The 15247-nt window shown below is 41.7% G+C and overlaps 1 protein-coding gene across 1 annotated transcript; it reads right to left on the minus strand.

Annotated features, from left to right (window-relative positions):
* Window positions 1-2796: 2796 nt before the first annotated feature.
* Window positions 2797-3300, minus strand: LOC116415787 (secreted RxLR effector protein 161-like). The gene has a single exon (XM_031921004.1). It carries the CDS (start codon window positions 3298-3300, stop codon window positions 2797-2799), a length of 504 nt encoding a protein of 167 aa, XP_031776864.1.
* Window positions 3301-15247: the final 11947 nt, after the last annotated feature.

The raw sequence follows: 15247 nt of genomic DNA on the forward strand, positions 1-15247 counted from the left end.
CTCTCTCTCTCTCTCTCTCTCTCTCTCTCTCTCTCTCTCTCTCTCTCTCGCGTTCCTTTGCAAGCGCGCAGCTCTTTTGTCGCGGTTCGCCGTCTTGATTGACGCGGTTTCGTATCCGAGAATCCGAGTTGCGCATAATATAAAAGCGCCTTTGTCATACGAACGACATCGGATATAATATCGCTTTTGATGATATGAAATAGTTTTCAAGATTCGTCCGACTGTACAGTGTCTCTTCTACTTAAGCTTTACCATACCTACAGCTGGCTTATTAAAATCCAGAACGAGTGTCGGGATATAAAGCTTCTCCAGGGTAGTGTGCAATATTTAATAATAATTTTTTCATTCAAGGCTGACCTCGGCTGACCAAACGAGCTATTTATATAAGCGGTCCCGCTTTTCTCTTTTCTCTACGAGAAAATGAGGCGACGATTATTCAGAGGACGCTATGTAGTGCGACGCTTTACGGCGCGAAGATTTGAGCTTTTATTTCCGTCGTACACTCGGCGCTTTCAATTATTCCGTCTATCCTCGTCGACGCGTTGCTTACCGCCTGGATGTTTCGCGCTCTAATATAGTGGAGAGAGAAAAGGATGCGCCTTGGCCTTGTTTTCGACGAAAGTGCGCCGGCTCGCGGTTGAGAGGGTTTTTTACGACTGCATGTTGGTATAGTGCATTGAAGCGGGGCGTACTGCGCTCCTTTTTTTGAATTAAGCTTCCTGTGGTAAAATGTATGGCAATAATTTCTGACGTTTTAATTAGCATACTTTATTATTATTAAAAAAAAATTAAAACACAGAAATAGAGTTTGCACTTAAACGAGGTAAGTGCGCGTCTGTGCACTTGTAGCGCCGATATAGCCACAACAGCTGAACTCGGGATTTAGGCAAGTTAAATAAAGGATTACGACGCAGAAAATCCAAAAAGCCATAAAGGCTATGTGAGGATCATTCTACGAAAATTCGGAATCTTTCCGGTCAAAAAATCAAGCTATCTTGCAATTTTAAGGGCACACTGACTGGCCCAAGTTTTTTACATGTGTGTTGGATATAAAATATGTAAAAAACATGGGAAGCGCCTCCGAAAATCGATGCAAAAATCTGAGAAAGAAGTGAAAATTCTGACTTTTCGGTCATTTTTTCCCATTTTCCCTGTGAACCCCAGAAATACGCAATTTTCAAGGTCGAATCCGAGGTGATGTTTCGACCCTTAGCAGCAACTGCCCGAAGATCTAGCCTACCTATTTTTACGTATTTGTTTGCCCTCTTGAAGTCTACAGTGGTTAGATTAACCAAAAGACTTGCCAAGGCACCGAAAACGCCCGATAAGTGAACCCCAGAAATACAGGATTTTCGTGGTAGGATTTGAGCAGATTTTTCGTCCCTTAGAAGCAACTGGCGATAGTACAGACCTACTTAGATTTGAGTACTTTTTCGTCATCCTTAAACCTATGTAGGCTAGATAAAAGGAAATTACTTATTAAGGACTTGGCAGCGGTTTTTTCTACATATTTTGTGCTCAAACGTATGTAAAAGTTTTGTCTGGTGAGTGTGACTTCAAAATTACAAGAGCTCGATTTTTGGACTGGAAAGAGTCTGACTTTTCGTAAAATTACTCATGTATGTACGTACGTATCCCGAGATCGAAGCATAAATTTACTGCGGTTCCCTTAGCGTGTCACGGTTTCACTCTGATGACACGAGCAAATGGCGGTATTTTTTATGAAGCCGACCGCAACCAAAACGAAGTTATTTAAACATGTGAAGCTTCGAACATTTTCCGCATGAGCTTGTTATTAAAAATCATTCGCGAAAACTTGGTAGTCTTTTTATATCTGTCGAAATTTGCGCGCTCATGAATCGGGCAAATAAGAGTATACATGCTGCGCTCCTGACGCGATATTCAATTAATTATCGCGTTGAGAGTTTCACGGGCGTCAGTCATGAAGACCTGGCTGAGCGTGTGCGAAGCTGTCAGATTGTTGAGGTGCGATTCCAATGTTGTCGGAATATTATATGATTCGGTATATTTGGCCAGCTGTCAAGGGATGCTGGAATTAAACATTTGTTAGAATAAAAAATTTTTGCATCACTTTATTGTATATGCAGCACAAAATCGGTAGTAAAAAGCTTATACTTTTTTCCAAATTCTATATAAAATCTCAATATTATTGCGACTTTACTACGTATTGGCTGCACGTATAGCATCTGTTGTTAGAGTACGCAGGGTTGAACAAGTTAAATGTATACTTGGAGAAAGAATATGACAAGATTTATTAAACGTACAACAATTACGAGTTTACACTATTGTGGCTCACACGGAAGTGAAGCGAATAGACATTCGGTTTACATATATAGGCGTTCGTTTGAAGTTTCGCGTCGCGTTTGTATATTAAAGCACGCCCATAAATATATGTATAGCCAACGCATGGCGCCAATTTTGATTGTACTAACGCAGCAATTTCATCACGCCCACTCAATCAAAATTCTCTCTCTCCATCCATATCCCAAACAGAATACATAAGTATAATAAAAAAAAGGATAGAATTGACAAAAATGCAAAAAAAATATACAAAATTACACATTACATAATCCTACTTCATTTTTAAATGTATCCAGTCTTGAACTAGGCGTCGCTTTTGTGAGTGGATCTGCAGTCATTTGATTCGATGGAATAAACTTCACCTCTAGTTCCTGATTATCGACTTTTTCCTTCAAAAAATGGTGTCTTATGTTTATATGTTTGGTACGAGGACTAAAGCGCGCATTTTTGCAGAGATCAATAGAGCCTTTGTTGTCACAGTAGATAGGACTTGCGAGGCTGTATTTCAAGCTCTACTGTGATATTTTTCAACCAAATGGCCTCCTGAGCAGCGGCAGTAAGCGACAGATATTCTGCTTCTGTGCTGGATAATGCCACAGTCTGCTGTCTCCTGGAATTCCAGCTTACTGCTCCACCTTGCATAATGAAAATATATCCCGAGACTGACCTCGCATCGTGCCCGTCACAACCATGGCTTGCATCGCAATATCCAATAAGATTGCTGTTCTTATCTTGAGAATATTGTAAGCATAAATCTTTAGTTTTTTGCAGATACCTGAGTATACGTTTGACTGCCTCCCAATGTGACGTATCGTAATTGCTGTTGAACCGACTCACACTGCTGACCGCATAAGCCAAGTCTGGGCGTGTCGCTTGCGTTAAATAAATAAGTGCGCCCACTGCGCTTTTGTACGGGATATTAGGATTAGCCGTTCCCTTCTTAGATTCCGACGAGAATAAATTAGAATTAATTTCCATTGGGGTGGAAATTTCTTTGCAATTCTCCATACCAAATCTCAGCAGTATGTCATTGATTTAGCTAGTCTGACTGAGCTTGATGGTTCCGCGCTGTTGGTCGCGTATGGCGTTGATTCCCAGCATCGTTTCACGGGTCCAAGGTCCTTAACTGAGAAAGTTTTTTGCATAAATTCCTTGAACATCTGATAAAATCAATACTATTAGAAAAAATTAAAAGATCGTCGACAAATGCTATGATGATAAGTTTCATTTTATTAAAATGATAATACATAGAAGTGTCAAATTCAGAACGAACCAAATTTTGCGACTTCATGGCTTTATCTAACTCAGTATTCCATTTGCGACTGCCCTGTTTGAGCCCGTATATTGGTTTTTTAAGCTTACACACTTTATTATTATCATTTTGTTGGATAAAACCTTCCGGTTGTTGCATGAAGTCTCTTTCAGTGTGCCGTGTAAAAATACTGTATTTATGTCTAGATGGTGGATATCGAGGTTGAGTTTAGTCGCAAAAGCAAAGAGTATGCGTAGCGACGTGAATCGCACGACGGGTGAGTACGTGTCTGTAAAATCAACTCCCTCCATTTGATCGTAACCCTTGGCCACCAATCTTGCCTTGTGCCTGATGGATCCGTCGGGGTTGAGTTTCTTTTTGTAGACCCATCTGCACCCGATCACTTTACGATCAGTCGGTAGGTCACATAACACACAGACATCTTTGTCAATCATTGATTGGTGTTCCGCTTCCATAGCATTCCACCATTGGTGCTTCTCGCTTCCGCTAATAGTCTCGTTGAAGCATTGAGGTTCGACGTGTCCGCTAGTAGATGAGAATATGACGTAGTCGTCTAGTCGTCTAGGCTTTCTTCTGGGTCTCTGAGATCTTCGCTGCTGGTGTTCGTCTTCGTCGTCTGAGCTGTGTGGGCTATTGAGAGGGGATTCATTGGTGTTATTCGCAGGTGGTGTGCTAGTAGACGGTGTTTCGCCGTCGTCTATAGGTGGAGTACGTCGAAGTTGTGCTGCTGCGGGATCCGTTGTGTTGGCGTCTTCTTCTGCATCTTGATCAGATCGAGCTTCATTTGAGATCTCTGATGAGCCCGTAGGAAAAATAACTGTATTTGGGCGGTCTGATTGTGTAGCAGACTCCTCTCGAAAAACAACGTCACGTTGAAACGCAGAGATCACTTTTTTAGCTTTGAGGTCCCATAGTCGATATGCCTTCTGGTCTGAGGCATATCCAAGCATAATGCATTCTGTAGCTTTATGGTCGAGTTTATCTCATTGAATTGGCACATGGGCTAATGCTTTACACCCAAAAACTCTTAGACTAGACAAGCCGGGCTTTACTCCAGTCCAACAATGCTCCGGAGTCAGACCATTTAAACTTCTCTTCGGTGAGCGGTTGCTTATATATGCGGCTGTCGCTATTGCCTCTGCCCAAAATTTTCTTGGTAGTTCTGACTCTATGAGCATGCATCTGGCCTTGTCGAGTAAAGTTCTATTGACTCGTTCCGCTCGTCCATTTTGTTGAGGGTTATATGGTACAGAGGTTTGATGTTGGATACCCATAGATGAAAGATGAGATGCAAATTCCTTATTGACATACTCGGTACCATTATCCGTTCTAAGAACCTTGAGTTTGTCTTCACATTGTGTTTCTACAAATTTAACGAAGTGCAAAAAACACTTCGTAACTTCGTCCTTCCTTTTTAGAAAATACACAAAAACTTTTCTGGTGTGATCGTCGACAAAGGTAAGAAAATATTTAGCTAAACTCAACGATAATTCAGGGACATAACAAACATCGCTATGTACTAATTCAAGTCGTTTGCCAGCCCTTTGAGTATTTAATTTGAATGTCTGTTTAGCCAGCTTACCCTTCACGCATATGTCGTACGGAGAGGCTTGATCCGTGGGGAATATTTATTCCGATAGCTGATTGATTAAGCTGTTTCATAAAGGCAAAATTCATATGCCCTAGCCTCCTATGCCACACGTGAATGTTGATAGGTGTATTCGATTTGGAGATTAATGCGGCGAGAGTTTCCTTGTTGTCGTTTTCGTTTGCTCGTAAATTAAGTATATACACATTGTTTTGATTTAGTTTTCCTTCTAGCAACGTATGACCGTCCTTGGTTGATATTCGACAGCCTTTGTCTATAAACATGACTTTATAACCGGATTGAACTAACGTACTTAATGATACGAGATTTGCGGTGAGCTGCGGTATTATAGAGTACTCGGCGGAGGTGAAAAATTCTGTCGCTGGAATTTTGAGTGCTCGATAGGATAGCCTCGCCTTCTCCTTGCACTGCAATCCTGTTCTGGTCAGCGGCAGTCACGGTTTTAATGCTGAACTTGGAGAGTTTGTGCAATAAATTTAAGTCGTTGCACATATGAACGGACGCTCCAGAGTCTAAAATCCAATCTTTATCTCGGATTTGAGCCGTGGCTGTCAAGGCCAAAAAACCACATACAGGATTAGCTTCCTCGATTTCATCCAGATTTTCGAAATCCGGCTTTACAACATTAACTTTCGCATCATGTTTACGAGGAATGGTATAATCGCGTGAATAGTGTCCAAAACGGTTGCAGTTGAAACATCTCGCTTTCTTGCGGCCGGTTCTGCTGCCAGTAGATTGATACTGCTGTTGTTTGGATGATCTCGTCCCATTATCAAAGCGACTCCGGTAGGTAAGAAAGCCTTGAGCCTCGCGTTCGTCATCCATTTTCGCTATGCGGCTTTCTTGAATGAGTTTCGTCTTGACGAGGTCACATGTAATGGGCTTACCTGCACTGCCAAGTGCCAAGATCATCGGTCTGTATTCCTTCGGTAATCCAGCGAGTATCAGCATGCCAATCCACTCATCTGATACGTTCATTCCAATACTATTTAATTGATGAGAGGATAATTCGGTTGACGTAGTCTTCCATAGACTGACAATTTTCCAACTGGGTCGTTGCCACTTCTCGGAGCAAACCAACTCTTCTTTCTAAGCCGTCATCTTTGAAGGCTTTTGAAAGGTTTTCCCAAGCGTCCTTGGCGGTGGTTGCGTTTGATACATGTATACAGGGTGGGCCATTTTAATCAAACCAGTCTAATAACTCCTAAATTAAGCCATGAACAGAAAAATTGTTTTGATGAAAGTTGTTCAAGATCAAGGGGGACATCTTTTTGTGCAATTATTTTTGACCTTGAACTCAAATTTCAAGGTCATTTGAAGGTCAAATTCTTTTTTTTAATTAGGAACCCCTATTTTTGATAGCAGATTCTGAAAGAACAGGAAATTTTACGTCCGAAACGTCCGAAAGTCAACATCCTCTAAAAGCTCTGGCAGTCGATCTCTGAGCAATGCCAAATAGCTATTCTGGTTAACATTTTGACCGAAAAAATATGGCCCAATCAGGTAACCATTAATGATCCCACACTACACCATTAAACTCCATTGGTTTTGATGGTCAATAGCCCTGTACCAGTGGGGATTTACAGGTGACCAGTAGTGACTATTGTGCCTATTTAATTGACCATCACTGCGAAATATAGCCTCGTCAGAAAACATAACAAATCTGAAAAAATCTGGATCATTTTGTAAAACTCCTAAAGCCCACTGGCAAAAGTTAATACCCATTAGAAAATGGCGTGGCCTCAGCTCATGAACTAATCTTATGTGTTAATCGTGATAGTGGAGATTATTGAGAATTCTCAATGTTGTTCTTCGTGGTATACCGATTTCTCTTTCACTCTGTCGACTACTAATTTGTGGATTGAGATGCTATAACATTAGGATCATTTTCGTTGTATTCGTGGTGTCTTCGTTGACGACGAAGATGTCCATCACGAGCTCTTCGAAGTAATCTGAGTAATGTATCGTGAGTAGGACGTCTTCTTAGAGGAAAGCGTTCAGTGTAGAGTCGCACCGCGGCTCTGGCATTGTTTTGGGTTTCGCCTAAGATCATTATCATATCAACAATTTCATTGGATTGATAATCGCCCATGTTCAAAATTTTGTTTATAATAAGAAAAACTATTTTATTTACATTCACTCTTTATTGAAATTGAAACTAAACCAAAACAAGAAAGTGACAACAAAAAAAGGAGGAATTTTCAAACTGTATAATTTTTAAATCCTGTTGCAATGCCGCTACCCTAAGCGGGTCTTGGGCGTTGTCGTCCAGATCGGACGGGTGGGTGCCTATCACCACTACACAGCGCGTCCTTAGGTTGCGGATAGAGGAACAGCCCCTGAGAAAGAGGTTAGCTGCGAATAAATTGAATAAGCAGCCGCGGACAGCCGATAGGAACAGGCGTGGGTGTGATGAGCCCACACTATCGAACGCATTCATCTAGAAACACTACGCAAGCACCACAACAACAAAAACACTTCGCATTAACTCTTATCTCTCAATCTATCTCTTTCATCACATTACAAAAATGGGCATAAATCCTGCTGCCGAGGAGGATCCGGGAGCGATGACAACTGCCCCGAAAGGGGATGTGTAGAATGATTCGTCACCTGGTCTTACGCGGTAACGATGCCAGCGAAGGCGCGCTGCCTTGCAGGGGGGCGTTAGGATGCGAGAATGAAACCGTAGTGTGTCTGACGACGAATTGACACTGTCCTCGTCAAAGTCGGAAAGCTCTCATACTTAGTTCTAGAGAGGTATGGGGGTTATCACCTCTAGAACGGTGGACTCACCTGCGATCGGAAGGATCCGAAGCGCGCGGGTTTAACATAACATCATGGCTCAAAAAAATCAAATCCGAACCAAAAGGGACTTAAGGGTCGGAACTTGGAATGTTCGCGGTCTATACAGAGCAGGTGCGTTTAAAAAACTCGTAAAGGAAGCTGATTGGTACAATCTAGATTTGGTAGCAATACAGTAATCGCGGTGGCCAGATGGCGGAGTACTAGCACCGGGTAACTTCACGTACCTGTATGTGACCGGGAGTGGGGGATCTCTAGGCACCGGATTTCTCGTAAGCAAAAGCATCATACATTTGGTTAAAAGTTTCAAATCCGTCAATGATAGGCTCTCGTACATCATTATCGAAGGGGAATGGTATAGATATGTATTTACTAATGTACACTGTCCTACGGAGGACAAAGAAGAAGAAGCTAAGGATCGCTATTACGAAACTTTAGAGCAGGTAATCGACCAGTTCGCGTCTTACGACACAAGAATAGTATTAGGCGATTTCAATGCTAAAATAGGTAGGGAGGAAATGTTTAGGCCTACTATAGGTAAGGAAAGCCTGCACGAAGCCAACAATGATAACGGTATTAGGGTCATAAATTTCGCGGCGGCAAAAGATCTTATAATCAAAACTACGTGTTTTAAGCACAAGAACATACACAAGGCAACGTGGACATCGCCGGACGGGGCCACACAGAACCAAATTGATCATTTCCTCATTGAAGAAAGACGTCATACTAATGTTCTTGACGTAAGGGCTTACAGAGGGGCAGATAGCGACTCGGACCACTTCCTAGTAGTAGCCAAATTAAGAGCTAGACTAGTAGCGAATCAAAATAGTAAGCGAGCAAACAAGGTAGAAAGCTTCGATATTGAGAAACTACGAGATAGAACAGAGCGAATTAGGTACCAGATAGAAATTAATAACAGGTTTCAGGCACTTGAAGAAGCAAACACATCGCCGGAGGGGAATGACGAACCGAATAGCTTATGGGGGGACATCGAAAAAACGGTAAAAGGGGCCGTGAACAAAGTACTGGGTAAAAAGAAAAAGCCAAAGAGCAAACCATGGTTTGACGAAGAGTGCGAACTCTGGTTTGAAAGGCGCAAAAAGGCTAAATTAGATAGCTTACAAAATAGAAGCGATAGGACCGTAAAAGAGTATTCTAACGTAAGAAAACAGACGAGCGCGATCTACAGAAATAAGAAGCGGGAGTATCAAAAGAATCTTATTAGGAGATTAGAAACTAACAGTAAGGAAAATAACCCCCGCGAAATGTACAGAGGGATTAACGCCATCAGAAAGGGTTTTAGGAGTAGAGCGCAATTGATGAAGGACGAAAACGGGGACCTCGTAACAAATGACAACGAATTACTGTCGCTGTGGAAAAACTATTTCGATAAATTATTAAACGTGCACGAAAATAGCGAAGAATTAGGGGACGAAATTCACACTGCTGAACCCCACGTGGAGGAACCGAGCTACCAAGAAGTAGAGGCCGCGATTAAAAAACTAAAAAACAACAAAGCCGCGGGAAATGACTCTATACCAGCTGAGTTACTCAAATATGGGGGCGTCGAGCTCACTTTCAAAATCTATAAACTAGTATGTGCCATCTGGAAAAATGAAACAATACCCGAAAATTGGAAGGAATCTATCATTATACCGATTTTTAAAAAGGGGGATAAGACAGACTGCAATAACTATAGGGGTATTTCACTTTTAGCAACGCGCTACAAAGTTCTGTCAAACGTAATACAAGCTAGACTCACTCCATTCGCGGAAGATATAGTAGGAGATTATCAGTGCGGATTTCGGCGCAACAGATCGACGAGCGATCAAATGTTTACCATAAGACAGTTGTTAGAGAAAAAGTGGGAATTTTGCGAAACCATACACCAACTATTTATAGATTTTAAAAAAGCGTACGACTCTATTAAGCGAAGCAAAATGTATCAAATTCTAGTACTTTTCGGTGTACCGAAAAAACTCGTGAGATTAATTCAAATATGTCTGAACGGAAGCACGGGAAAGGTCCGAGTAGGCGGTAATGTATCAGAAACCTTCATGATACGCGATGGTTTAAAACAAGGGGATGGGCTCTCTACGGTGCTGTTCAACTTAACGTTAGAGTATGCCGTTAGAAAAATGCAGGTTAGCCAGCTGGGCGCAACGCTTAATGGAACAACGCAGATACTAGGCTACGCAGATGATTTGGATATACTGGGGGATTGTAGGGAAACGGTAGCAAGAAACGCGGAAATCCTCATAAAAGCGGTGGAGTATACAGGGTTAGAAGTGAGTGAATCAAAAACAAAGTACATGATTGTGGATAAGCTAGGGATCTGCAGAGGGGAGGAAGATCTCAGAGTTGGGAATTTTACTTTTGAAAAGGTTAGCGAATTCAGGTATCTGGGTACGACCATAAATGATAGAAACGAGATTAATGTCGAAATAAATAAGAGACTCCATTCGGGTAATGCTTGCTTCTACGCCGTGAGTAATTTACTTAAGTCGAGGCTGTTGTCTAAAAACGTTAAAATAAGAATATACAGTACAATAATACTGCCGGTGGTTCTGTACGGGTGCGAAACGTGGGCTCTCACTAAGCAGGCGGACAACCGTTTAAGGCTATTTGAAAATAAAGTCTTGCGAAAAATATACGGGCCGCAGAAAGATGAGGAAACCGGGGAATGGAGGAGACTACACAATGATGAGTTACACAATCTGTACGCGTCACCAAATATTAACAGAATAATAAAATCGCGCCGATTGGGATGGGCAGGGCACGTAGCGAGAATGGGAGACGACCGTACGGCAGCGCGTGTTATGAAGGGCAGGCCGATGGTAACGCGACCTCTAGGTAGACCTAGACGGAGATGGGAAAACAACGTAAAAGCGGATCTAGTAGAAATAGGACGGGTGGGTGTCGATCGGAGAGGTGCATCTTGGGTGGGGTTGACACAAGATAGGGCAGCGTGGAAGGCTTGCGTAGATGAGGCGATGAACTTTCCAGTTCCAAATTTTTTTTTTTTTTTTTTACATGGCATTTGGAACTCGCAAGACTTTATTTTCAAATACCCTAAAACGGTTGTCCGCCTGCTTAGTGAGGGCCCACGTTTCGCACCCGTACAGAACCACCGGCAGTATTATTGTCCTGTATATTCTTATTTTAACGTTTTTAGACAACAGCCTCGACTTAAGTAAATTACTCACGGCGTAGAAGCAAGCATTACCCGAATGGAGTCTCTTATTTATTTCGACATTAATCTCGTTTCTATCATTTATGGTCGTACCCAGATACCTGAATTCGCTAACCTTTTCAAAAGTAAAATTCCCAACTCTGAGATCTTCCTCCCCTCTGCAGATCCCTAGCTTATCCACAATCATGTACTTTGTTTTTGATTCACTCACTTCTAACCCTGTATACTCCACCGCTTTTATGAGGATTTCCGCGTTTCTTGCTACCGTTTCCCTACAATCCCCCAGTATATCCAAATCATCTGCGTAGCCTAGTATCTGCGTTGTTCCATTAAGCGTTGCGCCCATCTGGCTAACCTGCATTTTTCTAACGGCATACTCTAACGTTAAGTTGAACAGCACCGTAGAGAGCCCATCCCCTTGTTTTAAACCATCGCGTATCATGAAGGGTTCTGATACATTACCGCCTACTCGGACCTTTCCCGTGCTTCCGTTCAGACATATTTGAATTAATCTCACGAGTTTTTTCGGTACACCGAAAAGTACTAGAATTTGATACATTTTGCTTCGCTTAATAGAGTCGTACGCTTTTTTAAAATCTATAAATAGTTGGTGTATGGTTTCGCAAAATTCCCACTTTTTCTCTAACAACTGTCTTATGGTAAACATTTGATCGCTCGTCGATCTGTTGCGCCGAAATCCGCACTGATAATCTCCTACTATATCTTCCGCGAATGGAGTGAGTCTAGCTTGTATTACGTTTGACAGAACTTTGTAGCGCGTTGCTAAAAGTGAAATACCCCTATAGTTATTGCAGTCTGTCTTATCCCCCTTTTTAAAAATCGGTATAATGATAGATTCCTTCCAATTTTCGGGTATTGTTTCATTTTTCCAGATGGCACATACTAGTTTATAGATTTTGAAAGTGAGCTCGACGCCCCCATATTTGAGTAACTCAGCTGGTATAGAGTCATTTCCTGCGGCTTTGTTGTTTTTTAGTTTTTTAATCGCGGCCTCTACTTCTTGGTAGCTCGGTTCCTCCACGTGGGGTTCAGCAGTGTGAATTTCGTCCCCTAATTCTTCGCTATTTTCGTGCACGTTTAATAATTTATCGAAATAATTTTTCCACAGCGACAGTAATTCGTTGTCATTTGTTACGAGGTCCCCGTTTTCGTCCTTCATCAATTGCGCTCTACTCCTAAAACCCTTTCTGATGGCGTTAATCCCTCTGTACATTTCGCGGGGGTTATTTTCCTTACTGTTAGTTTCTATTCTCCTAATAAGATTCTTTTGATACTCCCGTTTCTTATTTCTGTAGATCGCGCTCGTCCGTTTCCTTACGTTAGAATACTCTTTTACGGTCCTATCGCTTCTATTTTGTAAGCTATCTAATTTAGCCTTTTTGCGCCCTTCAAACCAGAGTTCGCACTCTTCGTCAAACCATGGTTTGCTCTTTGGCTTTTTCTTTTTACCCAGTACTTTGTTCGCGGCCTCTTTTATCGTTTTTTCGATGTCCCCCCATAAGCTATTCGGTTCGTCATTCCCCTCCGGCGATGTGTTTGCTTCAAGTGCCTGAAACCTGTTATTAATTTCTATCTGGTACCTAATTCGCTCTGTTCTATCTCGTAGTTTCTCAATATCGAAGCTTTCTACCTTGTTTGCTCGCTTACTATTTTGATTCGCTACTAGTCTAGCTCTTAATTTGGCTACTACTAGGAAGTGGTCCGAGTCGCTATCTGCCCCTCTGTAAGCCCTTACGTCAAGAACATTAGTATGACGTCTTTTTTCAATGAGGAAATGATCAATTTGGTTCTGTGTGGCCCCGTCCGGCGATGTCCACGTTGCCTTGTGTATGTTCTTGTGCTTAAAACACGTAGTTTTGATTATAAGATCTTTTGCCGCCGCGAAATTTATGACCCTAATACCGTTATCATTGTTGGCTTCGTGCAGGCTTTCCTTACCTATAGTAGGCCTAAACATTTCCTCCCTACCTATTTTAGCATTGAAATCGCCTAATACTATTCTTGTGTCGTAAGACGCGAACTGGTCGATTACCTGCTCTAAAGTTTCGTAATAGAGATCCTTAGCTTCTTCTTCTTTGTCCTCCGTAGGACAGTGTACATTAATAAATACATATCTATACCATTCACCTTCGATAATGATGTACGAGAGCCTATCATTGACGGATTTGAAACTTTTAACCGAATGTATGATGCTTTTGCTTACGAGAAATCCGGTGCCTAGAGATCCCCCACTCCCGGCCCCATACAGGTACGTGAAGTTACCCGATGCTAGTACTCCGCCATCTGGCCACCGCGATTCCTGTATTGCTACCAAATCCAGATTGTACCTATCAGCTTCCTTTACGAGTTCTTTAAACGCACCTGCTCTGTATAGACTGCGAACATTCCAAGTTCCGACCCTTAAGTCCCTTTTGGTTCGGATTTGATTTTTTTGAGCCATGATATTATGTTAAACCCGCGCGCTTCGGATCCTGTTCCGATCGCAGGTGAGTCCACCGTTCTATAGGTGATAACCCCCATACCTCTCTAGAACTAAGTATGAGAGCTTTCCGACTTTGACGAGGACAGTGTCAATTCGTCGTCAGACACACTACGGTTTCATTCTCGCATCCTAACGCCCCCCTGCAAGGCAGCGCGCCTTCGCTGGCATCGTTACCGCGTAAGACCAGGTGACGAATCATTCTACACATCCCCTTTCGGGGCAGTTGTCATCGCTCCCGCATCCTCCTCGGCAGCAGGATTTTGGCCCATTTTTGTAATGTGTGATGAAAGAGATAGATTGAGAGATAAGAGATAATGTGAAGTGTTTTTGTTGTTGTGGTGCTTGCGTAGTGTTTCTAGATGAATGCGTTCGACAGTGTGGGCTCATCACACCCAAGCCTGTTCCTATCGGCTGTCCGCGGCTGCTTATTCAATTTATTCGCAGCTAACCTCTTTCTCAGGGGCTATTCCTCTATCCGCAACCTAAGGACGCGCTGTGTAGTGGTGATAGGCACCCACCCGTCCGATCTGGACGACAACGCCCAAGACCCGCTTAGGGTAGCGGCATTGTAACAGTTCCAGTTCCAAATGCCATGTAAAAAAAAAAAAAATAATTTTTAAATCAAATTTGTAACTTATTTTCTTACGTTAAGACATTGTGATTTAAATTGAAGACAGCTTGAGAACAATCGTTACAATTCATATTAGATTAAAGAAATTCAACTTAAAAAAAAAACATCTAAACTGGAAGTGATGCACTTTGGCAAATACAATTATTAAGTTTTTTTTTTAATATTACAAAAGCAAAATGTTGTTTAATATTTTATCTTAAATAATGTATTTTTTAACATCCTACCTTTATTGTTTAACCATTTTTTACGCTTTTGAAACGTTAAACTTTTACTTGACTCTGCTTCGACCGTGAATGAATTGACAACATTGATTTTTAACGTTCCATTTCCCACTCCCATTAAGAACTCAGATATTTAAAATTATCATGTTTATTTCAAAATTTACTTTTGACCACTAAAAATTTGTTAACGAATGTTAAACAAGCATAGTAGATAGGCTATAGGCATACCAGAACATAGGCATACTAAAACACCCCCTCTCCTCTCAGAGTGTTTTGGTACCCGATGAAAGAGGAGGGATCCCCTCCCTCTCCAAGATACTAAAACACCCTTTCTCCTCTCAGAGTGTTTTAGTACCTGATGAGAGAGTGGGGATAATTTTTCCTCTCTCTCTCTATTATGATTTGGAATGCCTATAACGTTCTCTACTTTTTTAAATTTTTTTTTTATTTTTTTTTTATTTTACTTTACAGTTTATGCTGATAGAACAATTTCATGAGTTTGACGTTGTGCAATGCACAGGTCGTCTTATAGCTTGGATTATGATTTATGCATACTGTGACGAACTTAAAAGATGGTTTTGACGGATAGCCATACTGTTCAATATTGTGAACAGGAAATTTGAATCGTTGAAGCCATTTCTGTTTTAATGCACCCATGACAACAATTTTTGATGCATCTTGTAAAGCGTCACG

This window comes from Nasonia vitripennis, chromosome 1 (assembly GCF_009193385.2).
Source record: "Nasonia vitripennis strain AsymCx chromosome 1, Nvit_psr_1.1, whole genome shotgun sequence".
Taxonomy (NCBI): Eukaryota; Metazoa; Arthropoda; class Insecta; order Hymenoptera; family Pteromalidae; genus Nasonia; species Nasonia vitripennis.

Coding starts and splice junctions, on each gene's coding strand:
- LOC116415787 (XM_031921004.1), bottom strand. CDS start 3,300: ATGGAAATTAATTCTAATTTATTCTCGTCGGAATCTAAGAAGGGAACG.